We start from the raw sequence: 20,649 nt of genomic DNA, 5'->3' as shown, positions 1-20,649 counted from the left end.
CAGGCTTCCTGAAGGACATTCAAAGCTCTTCTTTGGATGGTTCTGCCTTTTTTTTCTGTTCTCTGTCACGATGATCCCACACTGCTTCAATAACTTTGAGGTCCGGGCTCTGGGGAGACTGATAGGCTGACTGATAGTGTTCCATTATGTGTGTTTATATCCAGGTATGCGGCTACTGCATTGGCAGTGTGTTTGGGTTCATTGTCGTGCTAAAAAATAATTCAGGATTCCATCAATCTTGACAAAATCGCCAACACCTCTGGCTGAAATGCAGCCCCCAAACCATGACAGAGCCCCCACTGTCTTTTACAGATGGCTGGAGACACTCACTGTTGGACCTCTCTCCTGACCTCCTCCATACATACAGTATTGATGACAAAATTGTGTTTTTGTAACTGGGTACTAGTAACAAAGTACCAAAGATACAATTTAAAATTGGTTCTTTGCTAAGTTGTCTGTTATTTGCAGACACAACACTAATTCATTTCTTGAGTTAGGTGCCTTTTTTTTTGATGCTTTAATGATTGACAGGTCAGTGTTAAGTGGCTTATCAAACAAACAAAAAAAAACATTTGTCTGAAAATGGTCAGTCACAAGGACTGAAAATAAGTGAAAGAGCAGCCAAAGTCTAAAGAAAAACTTTGAAAGACTTTCAGAAAGCCTGGAGAAGTATTGATCAAGACCACTTTAAAAAGTTACAAAACAGTCTGGCTCCTTGGAGGAAAATGGGGGTGGCTCAAGACTTTTGCTCAGTACAGTAGTACTTGAGAAAGTTGGAATCCAAAGTCCAGTGTATTTTATAACTGTTATCTGGAGGAAGCAGACTCTGCACAGGTGCAGCACATATCACTCTGCCAAAAGCAGGAAGTTCGCCACTGATTATGGAAATGATGTCAGCATTGCTGGAATGCGTATCGCTCGTTCAAACGTGACTGCTGCTGATCATCGGTCACGTAAGACGCAAGCAGCCAGCACGAATTAAAGCAAAGTTATCAGAGTTCTTTGGTGTGTAATACATGCAGCAGCAGTGTGAAGTCAGAATCTGCAGGAACTACAACTGCATCATGGCCATCATGGTTAAAGCAGGGTACAGACTGATTTTACCTGATCACAAATTGTGTATTGTAGAGCTGTGATGAAGGTACTGATCTTCTCATTTAACTTATCTCTCAAAATGCCAAAATTGCAGAGTGTATCATCTGCATTAATCGATTAGTTTTATAAGAAACTCTTCCTCCTTGAGCCCCACACTCCTCCAACACACTCCATATGTTTCGCTAAAAGCAAATGTTACTTTTGCCAAAGTAAACGCTCATGAACTGCAGCTCACTCGTTACTTGTGTGGTATTATAGATGACTTCATAACGTAGAGGTGAATGTATTGATGGTACCTTAATGTAAAGCACTTTTAAATGTTTGTCCAGTATAGATTAGTACGTTACACCCCGGGAACCTGCAGGCACTACTGGCTGTCTGCCATCACGTCTGAGCAACGTGAAACAAGCATCTGCGTCTCCTCAGTGCTGTGAAAGAAAACGTCGTGCTCAGTGTGAGGCCTCGTCGGACTATTTTAGATTTCAGTTTCACGTTCTGTGAGGTTAGCCTAGAATGTGTATGCGGTTTATGTCAGTAGATTTTGCTCCATCTTTAATTCACTGTTTAGACTGAGTAGTATTTTTGCTTAAGTTTCTTTCAGTAGCAGTGTCATCATAACCTTTACCAATTTCTTGATAAGTGCCTAAATTGCTTAATTTTGACAAATCAATGTACGTAAATATCCCTGGCTGAAATGGTGCTGATTCGAGTCCAGACAACAACAAAATATCTCAGTGCAGCACATTGATTTTGCAACACAAACACGTACAGCCGTGCCTGTGCATCGGCGGGGGGTAAAAATCACGCTTGACCAGCTGGTTATCAGTAATTAAAAGAACACTACAGCCCATTCGTGTTGAGCATACATTTGTTGTTTCTCTGTGTAGAGAATGTTTAGATGTTTTTTTTTTCTTCCATGTTGTCTCAGAAAAGGCTTGTTGAAAGTTCCCTAAAGACTACCACTGTAATCCCAAAACTGGGAGTAATAAAACTACTATACACACTAAAATGTACTTTTCAAGCGTGGGTTACTTAGCTCTGTTATGTACCCGGGAACTGGTAAATAAAATATAAGCTATTAATTAAGAATATCTGATAAAAATGAAAACACAGTCCTTTGGATATTTCTCTTTAGCCCTTTCTTCAAGAGGGCCTTTACCTGGTTGCCACTGTAAGGTAAGAATGGGCTCACAATGACTTCCCTGGTTAAATAAAGGTTACATTGACTTTCTGCACCATCTTGTGGTACATACTGGTATTAGGCCAAAAGTATGGTCCAGCCTTAATTCAACTTCACTTACCTTCAACACAATACACAGATGTTTTGGACCTCACAGCAGTTGTGTCTTCAGTTTTAGCTTCAGGTCACTGTTTTTAAACTCACGATTTCACATATTCAAGGAATATAGCTGTCGATCATGTAATTTTTATCAAGAGACAAACTACTAAATGGACTGAGGTGATATTTCTGCGATCAATAATAAACTCAGCCAAGAAGTCATTAGTTTTGTTGAAAATATGAAGATCTACATGTCTAGAGAGGATCATGTGATCGAAAGTGCCAGAATAGATTTGGTGACCTTTATTATTCTGATGCCAGCAATAGCGGAAGAAGTGCTGACATCCTTTGTTTAGGTAAAAATGGTGATGCAAATACAAAGATGCTCGGGGAGTATTGTTAAGGGAAAATGTACAGTCTATAGTCTTATCAGATATGGTCTCAGCGGAGGAGTGGCTATCAAGAACAGGCTGAGGTATTCCAGTGGGGTGTGTGCTCCTCAAGCTCAGTTCCTTTACCAGAGGCCTTGGAGTTTGAGGGTTCTGTGCAGTATCTTAGCTGTTCCTAGGACTGCGCTCTTCTGGACAGAGACCTCCAGTGTTGTGCCTGGAATCTGCTGGAGCCACATTTCCAACTTGAGGGTTACAGCTTCTAATACTCCTATTACCACTGGGACCAATTGGGACTCAACCTTCCATACAGTCCAGTTGTTCCTTCAGCCCTGGTACTTCTCTATTTTCTCCTCCTTTCTGATCTTACTGTCTGCTGTGATTGCCACATCTATCACAACTGCAGTCTTCTGCTCCTTGTCAAGCACCACTATGTCTGGTTGCTTGTCGGTCTTGATCTATAACAAGGTATTGTACTTTACACACTGTTAGATCAGATCTAAATTTAAACTTAAACTTAGCCAAAAAAGTAAGGAAATTTGTGTTTGGTCAATTATTTCTTTGTTGTAATAATGTTTCTTGGCATTAAGTCTTGTTTGGTGTTGTTTATTGGAATGGATGATTGAAGTCTGAAGAAACAATTGACAATTTAACAGTTTATTAATTTAACAAAGGGGCCTCGGTAGCATGTGGAAGATTCATATACAGCCACAACAACCTGGCACCTTCTTCTCCACTCTGCTGTGTGACAATATCTTCAGCCAGCATTTGTTGCAAGCCAGCCAGTGGGATTGTGTTGGTCACTCTGGCATGAACAGGACGCCCAAGCTGATCCCACAAGTGTTCAGTGGGACTACAGGCAGCCATTCCATCCACTCCACTCCCAAATCCAGCAGGTATTCTCTGATAAACCCCACTCTGTGGGGGCAAGTGTTGTCATGTTGGAGGATAGAGTTTGGTAACAGACTGTGGATATGGCATTGCCACCGGTTGCAGAATCTCATCTTGATATCTCTCTGCATTCAGACTGCTGATACCTCAGCACCCCAGATTTGGCAAGTTTTTCGTGAGCGCAACCCACATACTCAACTCTGCTGTTCAACCCACAAATGCATTTTCCTTACAAGTGTGGCACCATTTAAAGGGAAATAAACTTTCCAACAGCATTGGCTAATGCCAAGTGCTAAGGATAGATAGATAAAATGGAATATAGAAAAAAGTTTATATGTATTTAAAATTTTTATGATATGTAAAAAAATGCACAACTGGTTTATTGATCAGTTTGGCAATTAGCAAAAAGTAAAATATGCACTATTCTTTTAAGACATCTTCATGCATACATGTTAAATAAAATGGATCCTGCCTCTCAAATATGAGTACTAGCAGCTATTTTTTTTTTTAAATATTTCAAATTTGTTACTGATTTTTTTAATATTGTACTTGTATAATTGCTTTGGAGTCTTCAGTGTAACATTGGCATTAATTATTAAACCATAATTTTTTTTTATTTTTTTTTTAAAGCGTAATTGGCAGCATTCCTGTGTCAAAATAGAAAGCAAACTAAAAGAGTAAAACGGGAGAAACCAAACACGGCTTCAGTGAACGGTAAAATGTGACTTGAATGGTTGTGAATTAAAGGGACTGAAGTGCTGGCCGCTGATGCCGAGTGACAGCCAGGGGGAGAAAGAGGTCCTCCTCCACCGGAGCAGGAAGCTGCTGTTGGGACTGGCGGAGAAGACAGAGGAGGTACGAAATAACGTCGACATCAGCAGGCAGGCGGGCAGGTAGCGGGGTATCCACCATAATGTAGACCCAACAGTGCGCCACCTCTTCCCCACAGCGCGAGCAGATGTCCCGGGTGCAGTGGTGAAAACAAAAGCAGAGCGGGCCGTATTTGTGCGCGGTGAAAATGAAGGAGCTGAAGGGCTGCGGTATGCGCTCCTCAATGGGCTTTCTGTCCCGCAGAGAGCTCACTGGGCAGCCGCTCCTGAAGGAGGAATTCCAGAGACGCAGGCTGGCAGGTTGCACCAGCCTCTACAAGAAGGATATGCTCGGACATTTTGGCTGTGTCAACGCCATTGAGTTCTCCAACAACGGCGGAGAATGGCTGGTGTCTGGTAAGTTGTCACCCCCCCCCCCCCCCCCCGCTTTCCTCTAGCTTGCACTGTTTTAATTTGTTAGCATGCTAATGCTAGCTAGCCAGGCAGTCAGCTGTAACCCTAGCCGATGCTAAGTTAGCATAGCTTTTTTTTTTTTTTTTTTTTTGCTGGCTAGTGAGAGCCAAACAGAGAGGGTAGCAGCAGCCCCGGACCGGTCCCCCCTCCAGTCAGGGCAGATGATCCGTGTGGCCGCTGAAGTGCACATTTTTCGCTCTCATGAGTCTAATCATGGCGACCTCCTGGAAGCTGTTAGTGTCCTGAGAGGATTAAAAACAATCATCTGGCCTAGTGTGACAGCCTGTGGCTTGCCATTTTGAGTCTACAGTTTACAGAGCTGCAGTTTGCTGGGATTCCAGCATGTTAGCGACCCTATGAGACGCATCTGTTTAACTGCCACAGTCAAAAGTGCATGCCAGGCAAACTTTGGTAGAGTTGATTAACATGTATGGATGTTGCATGAAATGCAAGTCATCGGGCGTTTTAGTCTTCCCCATATATATGTGGATTGGCTGTCATATGGAGACTTGAGCAGAGATCTGAGAGGCAAATTTACCTCATAGCAATCCTGTGAATTTGGATAAGGAAAATTAATTTGACTGGGAATCAGTGGCTCCAGGACCAGCATGTTCATTTTTTTTTTTAGTTTACTGCTGTTTTCTCATGGCTTTAAACACACACACACACACTCATGCTGATGGATGCATCAGGGGCAACTTGGGGTTCACTATCTTGCCCAAGGATGCCTCTGACTGGAGGAGTCAGGGATCGATCCACTGACCTTCTGATTTGTAGATGACCCGTCCTACCACCTGAGGGCAAGGGTGAGAAGCAGGTCACCAGACAAATAGACAAATAACCATTCACGCTCACATTCACACCTATATCCAGTTTATAATCACCAATTAACTTAACCCCCCTAACTAAATGTTGCAGAGACTCTTGCGCTGCCACTGGAAGGTGAGGGGGTTGCAGAGGGGTGTAGGAAGCAGGAGCTGAATCTAGAAATCCATCGGTTGATAAGCTGGTAGAGTTTCACTCCTGAAACCTCCAGAAAGTTTTGCAGTTAACCGATAAATGAAGGGAGTCATTAGTCTGCATCCTGTGATACTGCTTTGCTTTTGAAGTTTGGCGGTAACGGTCCATCTTTCCCTGAAGGAGGAGATGACCGCCGGGTGCTCCTGTGGCACATGGAGAAAGCCATCCACGGCCGCTCCAAGCCTGTGAAACTGAAGGGGGAGCACCTCTCCAACATCTTCTGCCTGGCCTTTGATAGCACCAACAAAAAAGTCTTCTCTGGTGGTAAGAAAAAGACAAACTCTATCTGATCCCTGCTGGGAGTTATTCTTCTTTCTAATCTTTGACCCGGAAGTGTTTGTGGGACATGTACAGCAAAGAGAATTAACAAAGTATTCTGACAGATAAAATGTTTAATGGGGACTTTGATGTGCACTTACGTGGCTGTGGAAAAACTGTGGTAGAGTCATTGCCCATGAATGATTATGGGTATAAATAATAGATGTAGAAAATTTAAATTAGATGCTGGAGTTGGTGAATTATGTTTTGGGTGCTGCTTACTGTCTACAGTCTAGCTGCTAAGCAAAAGAGTCCGGCGACTCAAAAGTGCTGTCAAGCTTTACTGAGCTGTTATAAAGTTACATACTATCTGAAACATTCTTGAAGAGAAAGCTACAGTTGTGGTGAGTTTACATACACTCATCATGAGAATGAATGTTATGGAAATTTTGGGCTTTTATTGATTTCTTTGAACTCTTCTTTTTCCAGGATGGAATGATTGTACAGGATACATCTTTAATGACCAAAAAAACAAAAAAACAAGAATTGGGTGCACAAATTTGAATTTACTTCTGACTTTCTCTGATCCATACAAGGTCAAAAGTATACGTACAGTCTCAAATATATACATACAGTTACTTCAATCTTTTAATAAATGGTGCTGAAGGTTCTACAGTGTCTTTTAACTTGACAATGGCAAGGCTTATTAGCTTCTCACTAGTGATCATGATTGGCTACTATTGGTGCTTTCTCTTTGCTGGCATAAAAATGATTTGTTTGATTCATCAGACTGACCAATACTCCCAGCAATAAGAAAGTCAAAGGAACTCAGTGAAGATCTAAGAAGGAGAATTATAGGTTATAGAAGGATTCTTGGAGCCATTTTTAACCATGTAACACCAAGTGTATTATATTTGATATGTGACTTTTTGAGACCTCTGCATCAGTGTGATATATTTCACCCCACTCCCCCCAGAAACAAATAAATTGCACAATACATGTTTAAGCAATAAATTACACAAAAAAATGCCAGATGCAGCAAAAATGATACAGATTAAAGCTGATGTATCATCACCCTCTTAAAATAATGGCGTAAGTCATTTTTTTAAAGGCCTTTCAGAAAAGACAAAAACTGAACCAAACACTGAAAAATATGATGATTTAGGCAAGAATAAAACTTTCATTAAAAATGACTTAGGCCATTATTTTAAGAGGGTGATGCTATGCAAACTGATATTTCTTTTTTTTATATATATATATATTTTCAGAAGGTTCAATAAACACTAAAAAACAGGCTCAACAACTGCGGATTCCAAGATCATCAGTTCAATAGTTGCACATAAGGACAAGTTACTCAGATGTGCCACCACTTTGTCAAGTTCTGGAAGAAGAGCCAAACTGTCACTGTCAGATGAGAGGAAAATGGTTAAGATGTTTGGGAACAAACCAGGAACCACCAAGGCCCAAGCCTGCCAAGAGCTGGAAACTGCTGGAACACCAACATCACTGTCCACGGTGAAGCAAGTTTCGCATCACCATGGACTGAGAGGGTGCCAACCAAGAAAGAAGCCCCTGCTCTAAAATCAACACCTTCAAGGTCAACTGAAATTTGCAGCTGCCCACATGGACAAATGCCTTTTTAGAAAAGTTTTATGGTCAGATGACACAAAGATTGAGCTATTTGGCCACAATGACGAGGTATGTTTGGAGGAGTAACGGTGAAGCTTTCAAACCTAAGAAAACTGTGCCACCTGTCAAACGTTGTGGTGGTAGCATCATGCTCTGGGACTGTTTTGCTGCCAGTGGTACTGGTACATTGCACAGGGTATAATGAAGGAGGACTACCTCCAGATTCTTCAGCTCAACAGCTAGACGGTTGAAACTTGGGCAAAGTTGTGTGTTCCAACATGACAATAATCACAAACACACATCAAGACTTGATTTTGAAATGGATAAAACAGGCTTACATTAAGCTTCTGGAATGGCCTTCCCAAAGCCCCAAGCTCAACCTTATGGAAAATTTGCGGATTGTGCTTAAAAGCCGGGTCTGTGCCAGGAAGCCAAACAGTTCAAATAAACTACCAATTCTGCCAAGATGAGCGGCCAAATATCCATCCAGAATTATGCCAGAATTGTTGGTGGCTACCAAAAGTGTTTGGTTGAGGTCCAGCTTGCTAAGGGACATTTAACCAAATATTAGTGGGGGTCTATGTATACTTTTGACCCTGTGTGGATTAGAGAAATTTCAGAATAAATTCAAACTTGTGCATTCAATTCTTGTTTTTTAAAGTCACTAAACATGCGTGCTGTACAATTACTCCACCCTGGAAAAAGAACAATTCAAAGAACTCATTAAAAGCCCAAAATTACTATGATATTCATGCCCATGATGAGTGGCTCTAAACTCCTGACCTCAACTATAGTGTGAAGATTAAAATATAGCCTTTTCCTTCACCTTATAAACCTTTTCTTGTCTTTGTTGTTGAACAGGAAATGATGAACAGGTGATTCTTCATGATGTGGAGAGGTGGGTAAAATGACCCCCCCCCCGTTACTGTAGTATCAAAATGTTTTGATGAGCTCGTAGCCATCGTGAACAGGTCGGCAGTTAAACTGCACTTGTCCCTCGCACTAACAAAACAATTAACGCTTGAATGATCGCTGCTCCTGCAGGAGGGAAACACTGAACGTGTTCCTGCATATCGATGCCGTGTACAGCTTGTCCGTCAGCCCGGTCAATGATAATGTGTTTGCCAGCTCATCCGACGACGGGCGTGTGCTTATCTGGGACACTCGCGAGCCGCCTCATGGAGGTAAGTGGAAGTGGATTAGATGATCAATACGTTTGTGTATATCAGGGATATTTTACTGGGTTATTCATACCTTTTTAATAACTGGATGTTTCAGGCAGTGATCTTTTATGTTTACTGTCATGGTTTTAGTTAATAAAGCTCCTCATTACTACAGTTATGCAGTGTATTTTGCCTCTGCCTGTGTGATGGGTCTTGGTGAGACTTGTTGATACTTTTACCAATGCAGCGGATCATCTTGCATGACGTCTCCATCTTTCTATTTTAGAAGCCTTCCTTGTGACCAAGTTGGCTCGATAATGCATTTAGCAGCGTTGGTCTTCCATTTCTGCCTGCAAGCCTTTTATGTCGCCCACTGTAGTCCAAATAAATGCTTTTGCATTCCTCTCGTGGTGGAGCTGCACATAATTTCCACTATGTTTTAAAAAGCCTTCTGCTGCTATTTGAGTGTGATTGTGTGAAACCTTTATGAAAAGCTGCTGTGAATCAGAAAATCTTCTCTCCCTGCAGAACCCTTCTGCTTGGCCAGTTACCCCTCAGCCTTCCACAGTGTGATGTTTAACCCTGTGGAGCCCAGGTTGCTCGCCACGGCCAATTCCAAGGAGGGTGTTGGATTGTGGGACATTCGCAAGCCACGCAGGTCAGACATATTTATTTTTTCTTTGTCTTGAAAACATGATGAACTTCTATTCTGGCAATTGTTAAGGTGCTGAAGCATACAAATAAATCAATGTATGTGGTTATTTAATCCATTGTTCACTAGTACGTAGAAGGTTTCATGCAGTAAACCTCAGCATATTTCCTGAAATGAAAAAACCCTGAAATTGTGATTGGTTCTCATAAAGCAATCTAAACTAGAAAAAAAAAATTATTGGAGAACAAACACCTGAATGACAATCTCCACCAGATGGTGCTGTAACGTCACCATTAAACTAACACGCGCCTTCAACCTGTGTCCTTCAACTGCAAAAAAGCCAAATGTTTGCACCAATGAAAAAGCGACTCTGTGAAAACAATGAATGGTGCCGAGTGTGGGTTTAGACATACTTGGGATTTTAGCACTCAAATGATGGTCAGTAAAAGTAAACACTGAGTCAGTTCTCCCCCACCGATGTTGGCTCTGCTTCTCTGCAGCGAGGGGATGTTTAGAGGTGCTTCTTAGAAATTCCCTCTGTTGACTATCAAATCTAAAAATGGCTTCCAGCTGAAAGGTGTTTCATGAAATATTTATTTTACTTAGCCAGAGTAGTTTCACAGCCTCTCCTTTGCTAAACTGTGGATGTGCTTTCTGATGATGTCATTTTCATTAACTTTATAATGTACAATACAGTGCAAAAGTCCTGAACAACCCCTCAGTTCTTTGTATTTTGCTTCCAAGGAGCCAGACTTTATTGTAATTTTGAAAGTGATCTTGAGCAATAGTTCTTCAGGCATTTGGAAGATCTTTCAAAGTTTTCCATTTTCAGTTCAGTCTAGTACCTGACCATTTTCAGAGGACACCTAACTTAAGAATGAATCAGTGTTGTCTACACAAAACAGACAACTTGGCAAAGAACCAAATTTAAATTGTATCTTTAGAAATGTTGTTACTAGCAGCCTGTCACAAAAACAGCTGGACTGAAAATCAGCTGTTATGGAGTGATGAGTCCAAATTTGAAAATTTTGGTTCAAATCGTCGTCTATATGTACGGAGGAGGTCAGGAGAGAGGCACAACATGAGTGTCTGCAGCCATCTAGAAAACACAGCGGATGTGCCCTCATGGTTTGGGCTGCATTTCAGCCAGTGGTGTTGGAGATCCTGTCAACACTGATGGAATTATGAACATAGAAATGTATCATCAGATTTTGATCCACGATGCAATACCATCTGGAAGGCATCTGATTGACAGCGGTTTAATTCTAAGCATGGCAATGATCCCAAACACATTGCCAGTGCTGGATAGAAAAACACACAATGCAACGGTGTTGGTCATGGCCTGGCCTCCCTAGAGCCCGGACCTCAACATTATTGAAGCAGTGTGGCAGCTAACATCCAAAGAAGAGCTTCAAATGTCCTTCAAGAAGCCTGGAGAACTATTCCTAAAAATTACATTAAAGAAATTGCAAGAGAATTCAGGCTGTGTTGAAGAATAAAGATCCCCTCACACATTTTATTTCCATGTATGCTTGCAAATGTTTGAATAAATTGCTGCACCTATTTCCCATTTTCCTAGCAACATATAAAGAAAAGACTCAAGACTTTTGCACAGCACTGTATTTTTCTCTGTCTCTGTTTCTCCCCTGGGTTTTATTTTGTTTTTTTTTAAGGTGCCAAAGTATGTGGAAAAATGTTAGGATCAGTACTCAGAAGTTGAGTAATGTTGTTTGTAGTAAACTATTGCAACACGTTCACTGAAACCAAAAGAAAAAGGAGTGATCTCATCCCTAACAGCAGAATGTCATCGGACTAATGAATCATCAGCAGTGTAGTTTTTCTTAAATATTTTAATATTTTTGGCTCTTATTACGGGAGCCATGCAATACTTACTTTAAGTTTACTTAGTGAGCTTTACAGCTGTTTATCCCAGTTTTCCCATTAAAAGCAGATGTTTGGTTACTTTCATAGCCCTGCTGTCTTCTCTGTGATTGTAGTACAAAGAACTGTTGCATGTCTGTTATAATTTCTCTCCTCTTGTCCGCTCAGCTCACTGCTCCGCTATGGAGGCAGCATGTCCCTGCAGAGCGCAATGAGCGTTCGCTTCAACAGCACCGGCACCCAGCTGCTGGCTCTGCGACGCCGCCTGCCACCCGTCCTCTACGAGCTGCACTCCCGCCTTCCCAGCTTCCAGTTCGATAACCAGGGCTACTTCAACTCATGCACCATGAAGAGCTGCTGCTTTGCTGGGGACAAGGATCAGGTCGGTTAACAGATTATAGGAATTGCTGTGTGTGTGTGTGTGTGTGTTTTTAAATGTCACACAGGATAGCTGACATTCTTCATTTTAATGTGCATGTGTAACAGTAAAAGAAAAGTCTCACATATAATGTGTCACAGTCAAGAATGTGATTTAGCTCCTGAAACAACAAGCACATGCGGAATATAGAACAGTGATTGTTTTAACTGACTTTGTGGATACCTCAAATGAAATTGAGGGATGTTTGAAGCATGTGGGCTTATTAGAAGCAATAAAAATAGAAGAATATATTAGTTCCTTCTGTGAAATTGGGACCTTTTGAGTGCTGGAGAAGCACCAGAAGCTCCTGGACTCGGTCACTGATCCTCCTGTTGGTCCTCCTCAGACATGACATCAGCCTGTAGTCATGTTTATTACGTTAACATTTGCCTTTGGTGTCAGTTAGGCTTAAAAAAAGATCTCAAGATAGTTCAAAGAGTGCAGAATCAGGTCAGGACAGGTTTGAATTTGCTCAGCTGCTGCCGTGTTGAATAGGGAAAATGGAACTGATGTGGATTTGGTGTGTGTGTGTGTGTGTGTGTGTGTGTGTGTGAGTACTGTCTGGCCAAGGAGTTTGTATTTAGTGGTGATTTTGCAATTGTCAGCTGTACATTAACATAATTAGTAACTCATTCTTAAGTATCTTGACCTGTGCTGTACTAACCTTTGTGCAGCAGCTGTTCTGGGCATGTTTTAATCACAAATCATTTCCCGGTACTTAATGCTGAGCAGGATTTATTTTAGGTTTGATATAAACAAAGCAGGAGGCATTGTAGAAGTGGATTAATATCCATGGAAATGGTTTATCTTCTGATTTTATTTTCCCCAGGAAATGCACTGCATCATAATTACATTGATTATTTTAAAAGTGAGTTTACAGAGCCCCGGAGCATATGCTAGCTGTAAGAATTACATCGTGGATGTGAGAGGAAAAGGACGCGATGAAAGTTTGACCAAATGATTTCATATGTTCAAACATAAGGGCTGTATCCGGGCAGCACTCCTTTTCATGCAGGCTCTACATGCAGTAGAGGATTTTCTCAGAATGGTGTGAGAGCAGAGGAGCTGAGTGGCAACTTGCTCCATGAAGCTGATGGAAAGGAAAGAGGGAGGGAGTTCTGGGTGCAACATTCCTTTCCTGATGTGTCCTCTGGGAACGTGAGGTGGAGCACACAGGTGTTGAGTTTAAAATGTGTCCGTTTGACCGGCAGCTACACTCATCTCACCCCACCCCGACTCAGGAATAATTACTGTTCATCTCTGTGTAAGGTTTCTCTTAGATGAAGAAACAGGAGATGGTTTTCTTCTAAAAGCATGCATGTAATGTTGAAAAAGAACAGTCGCAGTGTAGAAACAGTCTGGAGTAAAACCCTGAGAAGAAAAATGCACCGACAGAGACCAGCAGAATGTTTACAGAAGGAAATTGAAGACATTCATTTAAAATAATTCGCTGATGAAACACCACAGAAATATTCCACAGCTTGAAAGACTGTCAGGAACAGAAGACGATGCCTCAAAGCAAATGTGAATTATTTTATCACACAAAAATCTGCTTCCACATTCTAAAATGGGGCTTGAAAGACATTCCCATGAAATATAAATGTGCTAAAAAATAGTTCTGAAAAGATTTTTGGCCACATTGTAAACGCTGCGGCTAGTTATAGTCTAACATCTCGCTGTCTGATTTAAAGTTTCCTGCTGCTTTGATTTAAAAATTTGTGTAAAATGTGTCTAAAATATGCACTCACTGGACACTTCATTAGGTACAGCTGTTCAGCTGCTTGTTCTTTCAAATATCTTATAAGCCAATCACATGGCAGCAACTCGGTGCGTTTAGGTATGTGGACATGGTCAAATCAAATTGCTCAAGTTCAAACTGAGCATCAGAATGAGGAAGAAAGGTGATTTAAGTGACTTTGAATGTGGCGTGGTTGTTGGTGCCAGACACGCAGGTGTTTCAGAAACTGTTGATCTGCTGGGATTTTCCCACACAACCATCTCTAGATGAGAAGAGAATGATCCGAAAAAGAGAAAATGTCTGAAGAGTGACAGTTCTGAGTGAAAATGCCTTGTTGATGTCAGAGGAGAATGGCCGGACTGCTTCAAGCATAAGAAGCCAACAGTAACTCAAGCTACTGATGCAGAAGAGCATCTTTGAATGCACGGCACGTCGAACCTTGAAGCAGATGGGCTACAGCAGCAGAAGAACACATCCGGTGCCGCTCCTGTCGGCTAAGAACGGAAAACTGAGGCTACAGTCTGCACGGGCTCAGTGTCAGCTGCTACATTCAGATGGTAGGATCCGAATTTAGCATAAACAACATGAATGGATCCTTCTTGCCTTGTATCAATGGTTCAGGCTGCTGGTGGTTTAATATTGTAGATGATATATCCTTAGTACCAACTGAGCATTGTATAAACACCACAGCATACCTGAGTAGTTGTTGCTGACCATGTCAAGCCTTTTATGACCACATCTGGAAGCTCAGATTATCTCAAGCTGGTTTCTTAATCGTGACATGAATGCGATGCTCTTGTGTAAAGACACAATAATAAACAAACAGCAGTCTGTTTTGCAGACTTTAGAGCCAGTTAGTTACAGATTTATAAGCTATAAAGAGAATTTGTTTCTATTTTGTATAAATGTAGCCTTTATTTAATCAATCATGCTCCTATGGATTAAAATCCTTTTTTTTCTCTTTACCAACTCTCTAAACTCTGCTAAAATCACCAGGTAACCACACACACACTGTAAAGATGCTAGTTGTGAATGCATTAACCATAACGTCTTTTCTGTCCATGTTGTTTTAAGCCATGTGTATAAGAACAGAGAGCCCCCCCCCCCCCCCCCCCCCCCACACACACACACACACACACACACACACCCAGACTCTGTCAAAACCTACCTTAAACGACAGGTTGAAGTGGAACCATCTGTTTCCAAAGTGTACCAACAGTTGAGACAGGCAGCCTAACAGAGAGCTCTGTTAGGGTCAGACTGCCGTGTCGTGTAAAGACGGCGTTTGATCGCACATAATGAGGCGCGGTGCTGTGATAAGATCTGTTGTTTTTGTGCTGCGTATTGCCCACCCAGCTCAATTCCCTATGGTTCATTTCTTCCAGCATGTGTGTGCGTGTGTGATTTCCTCTTTTTTAGGTGAAATGGAAAGTTTAAGTCACACAAAGTGGGGCAGACTACAATCTAAACAATCCCGTTTGTTTCCCTCCTCCAGTACATCTTGTCTGGGTCAGATGACTTCAACCTCTACATGTGGAAGATCCCAAAGGACCCAGAAGCAGGTGAGTTATTGGATCTGTCTGCACCGACTGCATATTTATGTGGCCTTATGCTGATATGTTGAGCAGGATATATTAGGTTTTTTTTTTTTTTTTTCAGTGCAACAGAAAAAGTTAAATGACCTAATAATCCGGTTCCCAGTGTGAGATTGTCTTCTGTCTAGTCAGCACATTAATGGAAAAAAATGCATTCTTTTGTCTGTGTGTGTTTTTTACATTTTCAAATCATAAGTGAACCATGGCTTGTGCCGGTTCTTAAAGGGAGCTTGTTTGTAAGAGATTTAGTGGCCTCTCTTTTTGCAAGCTCAAAGATGTGCTGGAAAACCAAGCCTAATTTTAGTTTTAACTTTTAGTCACAGAAAGCCTGACAACTTCTTTGTGTTTGGAGACATCGTCAGGGCGGACTGCGGTTTGCCCTCAGCTCATTTGGTTATAACAGACTTCACAGGCATGAGTAACTACAGAATATCCTGTAGCATAGTTCTCAATGCAGTCAAATTAACGTTGAATGCTTCCACCTGCCCACACCGACTAAAAACAGTTTAGAAGTAACTGCTCCATTTGCTCTTACAGTCAAAATGCCTCTGATATAATTACTCTGGGAGGAAAATCCCCAGAAATGCAGCAATCCAAGAATGTGGTATTTGTAGCTCTATGGCACCACCTGCCAGATTTATGACTTTCACTTTTCCTGGAGTTACTCACACTTAAAATATGCACACAGAACCTATTTGTTGTCAGAATAATGGTATATTATAAGGATTATGACTACTATATTTCACATTCTGTATTTTCTGTCTCAGGAGCTCCAGAATCAGGTTGAATTACTGCATAGTTGAATGTTTTGGGGGCTTTTTTGGTTTGTTTTTAATGAGTCCCTGTTGTAGTCTTCCATCTCTGTGACTCTGAGCTGATGTGTTTTGTCCGCCGGTATCACATTAATAAAGTCTTTCTTTTAAGGAGGCCCTGGTCGTGTTGTCAACGGAGCTTTCATGGTCCTGAAAGGTCACCGCTCCATAGTCAACCAGGTCCGTTTCAACCCTGACACCTACATGATCTGCTCCTCTGGCGTGGAGAAAGTCATCAAGGTTAGTAAAGGAATATCCCTGCTGGGATTTTTAAGAAAGGAGTTTCCTGAGTTTACTAATTGCATAGAAATGATTTTGGAGCAGGCGCTGCCTTCGTGTTTCAGCTCTGGAGGTTGCTGCTTGGGATCATCAGGGTGATGAGTGGTTAGAGAAATGGTCCTGTTAGTGGACTGTCCCAGCATCGGTCTCTCAGCATCCTCTGTAGTTCAGATAGCAAACGTGCCCTTAAGTGAGACATTGATCTCCAATGACACCACTGAGTAACCGACTGAGCTCTAATGTCCCCCTGTGCAGTGGGGAATGAAAATAGATGGATTTCCCCGATCACTGACTGTCGACTGAAGCAGATGATGTTGAGCAGTGTTCATAAACTGGGTCATGAAAGATGGGAGAGGGTTTTCTGAAACCAGAGCCGGACTATGATATGAGATACTAAAATCTTTGCAATTTAAGGCAGCTAACAGCTTTGTAAGGATTCAAATAAATCAAGTATTATTGCTAAAGGCTTCAAGCTTGATTGGACTGCAGTATTGGTTTGATTTTGTAGTTAAAATTTAAAAACTGAGTCTCCTCATTAAGTCCTCTCAGTGTTAGGAAGCCGTTTGATTTGATCTGTGGACCACGTTGTATCTGGTCGTCTGCAGATAGTGAGGCGCTTGGCACAGCGTGAGGATTTTATAATATTAGAATTACAGTTGTAGTTCACAGCAGCTGCATTTCTGTATTATCTTCTGAGAAAATGTGTTGTCCTGTTGCTCACGGTCTCCCAGCAGGCAGTATTTGAAGTTTGCTTCATGTCTCAGTTAATAACACAGTTTTGCATCATCAGTTTGCCTCTGCCCATAGGATCTGCTGTTTTATCCTCTTTGTCAGTAAGTGGTCCACTTCCCTGGATGTATGCCCCCCCCCCCCCACCCCCACAAAAAGCTTAAATGAGAGAAGATGGTGTTATAAATATACACTGCTGTGCAAAAGTCTTGAACCATTCCTCGTTTCTTTATATTTTGCTGGGAAAACAGGTGCAGTGATTTATTCATACATGTGCAAACTTACATGGAAACAAAACAAGGCAAAAATTGAGGCAATTCTAACAAGCCTGAAAGTCAATATTTGTTATGACCACCTTAATTCAATCCAGCCTGAACTCTCTTAGGGAAGCTTTCATGTAGTTTCTTGGAGTCTTCAGGAATAGTTCTCCAGACTTGTTGAAGGACATTCAAAGCTCTGCTTTGGATGATGGCTTCTTTTTGTTCTGTTTCTGTGAAGATGATCCCACACTGCTTCAATTGCTTTGGGGTCCGGGCTCAGGGGACGCCAGGCTATGACTGATAGTGTGCCATTGTGTGTTTTTTGTTTTTTTGATACAGGTATGCTTTTACTGCATTGGCAATGTGTTTGGGATCACTGTCATGCTAAAAAATGAAGCTGTGGCCAATCAGATGCTTCCCAGATGGTGTTGCATGGTGGATCAAAATCTGATGGTACTTTACTGAGTTCATATTTTCATCAATTTTGACAAGATCCCCAACACCACTGGCTAACCTATAACCCCAAACCAAACACAGAACCTCCATATTTACTAGATAGCTAAAGAATAAAGAAAAACTTTGAAAGAGCTTCAGAAAGTCTGGAGAACTATTGCTCAAGACCACTTTTTTTAAAAAAAAAATTACAAAGTGGTTGGGGTGGCTCAAGACTTTTGCACAGTACAGTTAGAATAAGTTTTAACTTTGCATGAAGATAAGCACATTTCCAGCATACAATATAACCTGAGTAATGGCTGATGTTTCAGACTCACCTGACACAATGCATCCCACTAGCAGGGGAGTTTGTCTTCTTATGAAGCTAAAAAAATAAGAAGCTGGAAAGCAACTTACAAAAGAAATGCTCCTTCGCAATCTTTTAATCATAGTATGAAACTTTATATATTTGTTAATTTGGTTGTCTTTATTCCTTTATTTATGAATTTTCTCAGTTTGTCTGACCTCAAAGATGCAACCACAGCTTTTGTTTACATAAAACAAAAAATGGCTCCTTAAATTTAAGCAATTACGCCCATTGTTGGTGACAAAAGCAAATTTGCAAGGGAAGATTTAGCTTCCTTTTTTTTTTTTTTTTTTTTGTTAACACTGTAACACAAGCTCTCTATTTTGTATGTCACTGCACTGGGAGGAAGTAGATACAAGAACAGGTGTTCATTTATGATCTGATCTGGGCTAACTCTTCCCGATCCTCACTTATTTTGCATCATCTCCTTTTCCATCTGTTCATCTCAAATCTTTTTACCTCCGCCAAGGAGGTTATGTTTTCGGTCGCGTTGGTTTGTTTGTCTGTTTGTTTGTCAGCAGGATTACTCCAAAAGTTATGAACGGATTTTGATGAAATTTTGTAGAGTGGTTGGAAATGACAAGAGGAAGAAGTGATTACATTTTGGCGGTGATCCGGATCACGATCTGGATCCAGGAATTTTTTTTAAGGATTCTTCACTATTGCGGGATAGGGGGTTATTTTTGTCTGGGAAAGATGAAAGATTATTTCACAGTATTTAGATACTTATTACAGCGGCAGTGACCCTATGGCCTTGGGGGGGGTTTGCGCTCTCTGAGTGCTTCTAGTTGTTATGTTATTTAATTGTGTCATTCCCTTTTCCTTCCTTCCTTCTACTTCACCCTATACCTTTTATTCCTACCCTTTCACATTTCTGCCCATCCCAGGTGTGGAGTCCTTACCAGCAACCTGACAGTCTGGGAGATCTGGAGGGACGTGTGGAGGACAAATCCCGTAGCCTCTACAGTCATGAGGAGTACATCAGCCTGGTGCTCAACAGCGGCAGTGGTCTGTCCCACGATTATGTCAGCCAGTCTATCCAGGAGGACCCGCGCATGATGGCGTTCTTCGACTCGTTGGTGCGTCGGGAGATTGAAGGCTGGAGCTCAGACTCTGACAGCGACCTAAGTGAAGAGGCCATCATGCAGCTCCACGCCCGTGGACGTCGCTCCACACGAACCACACCAACAACTCCTACCGCTGCCTCTGCTGTGGGTCATCACAGTGACTCTGATAACTCCTCCTCTTCCTCCTCCCTGGCTGGACCCGATGCTTCAGGAGGGGAAGAGCAAGCTGGAGATGAGGGGGAGGAGCGGCCCAGGAGACGAAGCAGACATCAGCGCCATCAGTCTGGCTTCCTGGTGAATGAGGATTCAGACTCCAGTGAATTCTGGCTCGACCCAATGCCCCGGCCTCGATCCCCAAGCCCCAGAGACAACTCCACGCTTTCCAGCCCCACCTCCTCTCCCTCATTTCCCGCCGGAGCCTCTAGCTCCTCCACATCCACTTCCAGTTCCAGCAGCGACGACGAGGAGCGCCGCAGCGCTGTGAGGCGGCGCAACGTCATGAGGCGACGACGCATGCATGTTGTCTCCAGAGCTGGGGATCGACCAGAGTCTGTACAAGCTCTCTTTTCCGCCATCGACTCTTGCAGTTACCCATCAATCTCCATCGATGACCTGTCTTCCTCTTCGTCAGGCGAGGAACAAAACTCCCTCGACATCAAGCCCCGAACTGGCGGCGCCAGAGAGGAGGAAAAATGTCTGAGCCCTTCTGACTTTGTGTGTCTGAGCCCAGTAATGTCCCCTGGGAGCCAAGAGAATGAGGAAGGGAGTGACAGGACTGAGCTGGAAAGACATCCAGCTGGATCTCCTCAGTCACTGGATGCATGCAGGACTGAAGGGAGGGCTGCTACAGAGTCAGTTTTAGACAGCTCCGATAGCGGAGAAGTGTGTGGCAGCTCAGCGGCTGTAGACAGCACCCCTCAGAGCCGACGTAGCCCCGGAGTGAACGGGCAGCACCGGACTGTGGCACCAGCAGGGGAACACATGACTGAGAGCCCCCATGTTTCCTCAGACTCAGAGGAAGAGACAGGTGTTCCACCTGAAGACAAAAGGTCACGGCGAGAAAAAGGCCCCGCACAGAGCGCTCTAAAGCGGACTCATGTGGGATCAGACGAAGCAGAGTCGGGTTCCTCGCCCTCAGAAAAGAAGTTAAAAACATAATGATGCTTTTTCTCACCCTGGAAAGAAATCAAACTGTTAAGAGACTTCATTTAGGAAGTGGGTTTTCTATGCCTTTTTACAACTCAGCTCTTTTCGTTTTTCTGTCTTGTCATGTGACACAAACTCAACGCCGCTTACGAGCAGAAGACGCTAAGCAGTTTAAAAAAAAAAAAAAAAAAAAGATGGCGTGTTAGTTTGAGAACAGATTAATCGGACAGTGTCGTCATTCTTCAGGTCGAATCACAGATGACGTT

At 42.3% G+C, this 20,649-nt stretch overlaps 1 protein-coding gene across 1 annotated transcript; it reads left to right on the top strand.

Moving 5' to 3' along the window:
• Nucleotides 1–4,401: 4,401 nt before the first annotated feature.
• dcaf5 (ddb1 and cul4 associated factor 5) lies at nucleotides 4,402–20,591 on the top strand. Its single transcript, XM_030759179.1, has 10 exons — nucleotides 4,402–4,509; nucleotides 4,604–4,880; nucleotides 6,078–6,221; nucleotides 8,706–8,742; nucleotides 8,889–9,028; nucleotides 9,536–9,665; nucleotides 11,709–11,922; nucleotides 15,192–15,258; nucleotides 16,216–16,343; nucleotides 19,058–20,591. The coding sequence occupies exons 2-10, from the start codon at nucleotides 4,673–4,675 to the stop codon at nucleotides 20,393–20,395; spliced, it is 2,406 nt and encodes an 801-aa protein (XP_030615039.1). The 5' UTR covers nucleotides 4,402–4,509; nucleotides 4,604–4,672; the 3' UTR covers nucleotides 20,396–20,591.
• The last annotated feature ends 58 nt before the right edge of the window (nucleotides 20,592–20,649 follow it).

The sequence above is a fragment of the Archocentrus centrarchus genome, chromosome 22 (assembly GCF_007364275.1).
Source record: "Archocentrus centrarchus isolate MPI-CPG fArcCen1 chromosome 22, fArcCen1, whole genome shotgun sequence".
NCBI lineage: Eukaryota > Metazoa > Chordata > Actinopteri > Cichliformes > Cichlidae > Archocentrus > Archocentrus centrarchus.
The sequence above is the reverse complement of the archived record's forward strand: the minus strand, read 5'-3'. Positions and strand labels throughout refer to the sequence as shown.

Coding starts and splice junctions, on each gene's coding strand:
- dcaf5 (XM_030759179.1), top strand. CDS start 4,673: ATGAAGGAGCTGAAGGGCTGCGGTATGCGCTCCTCAATGGGCTTTCTG. Junction 4,881..6,077: donor CGGAGAATGGCTGGTGTCTG/GTAAGTTGTCAC, acceptor CTTTCCCTGAAG/GAGGAGATGACCGCCGGGTG. Junction 8,743..8,888: donor ATTCTTCATGATGTGGAGAG/GTGGGTAAAATG, acceptor CTGCTCCTGCAG/GAGGGAAACACTGAACGTGT.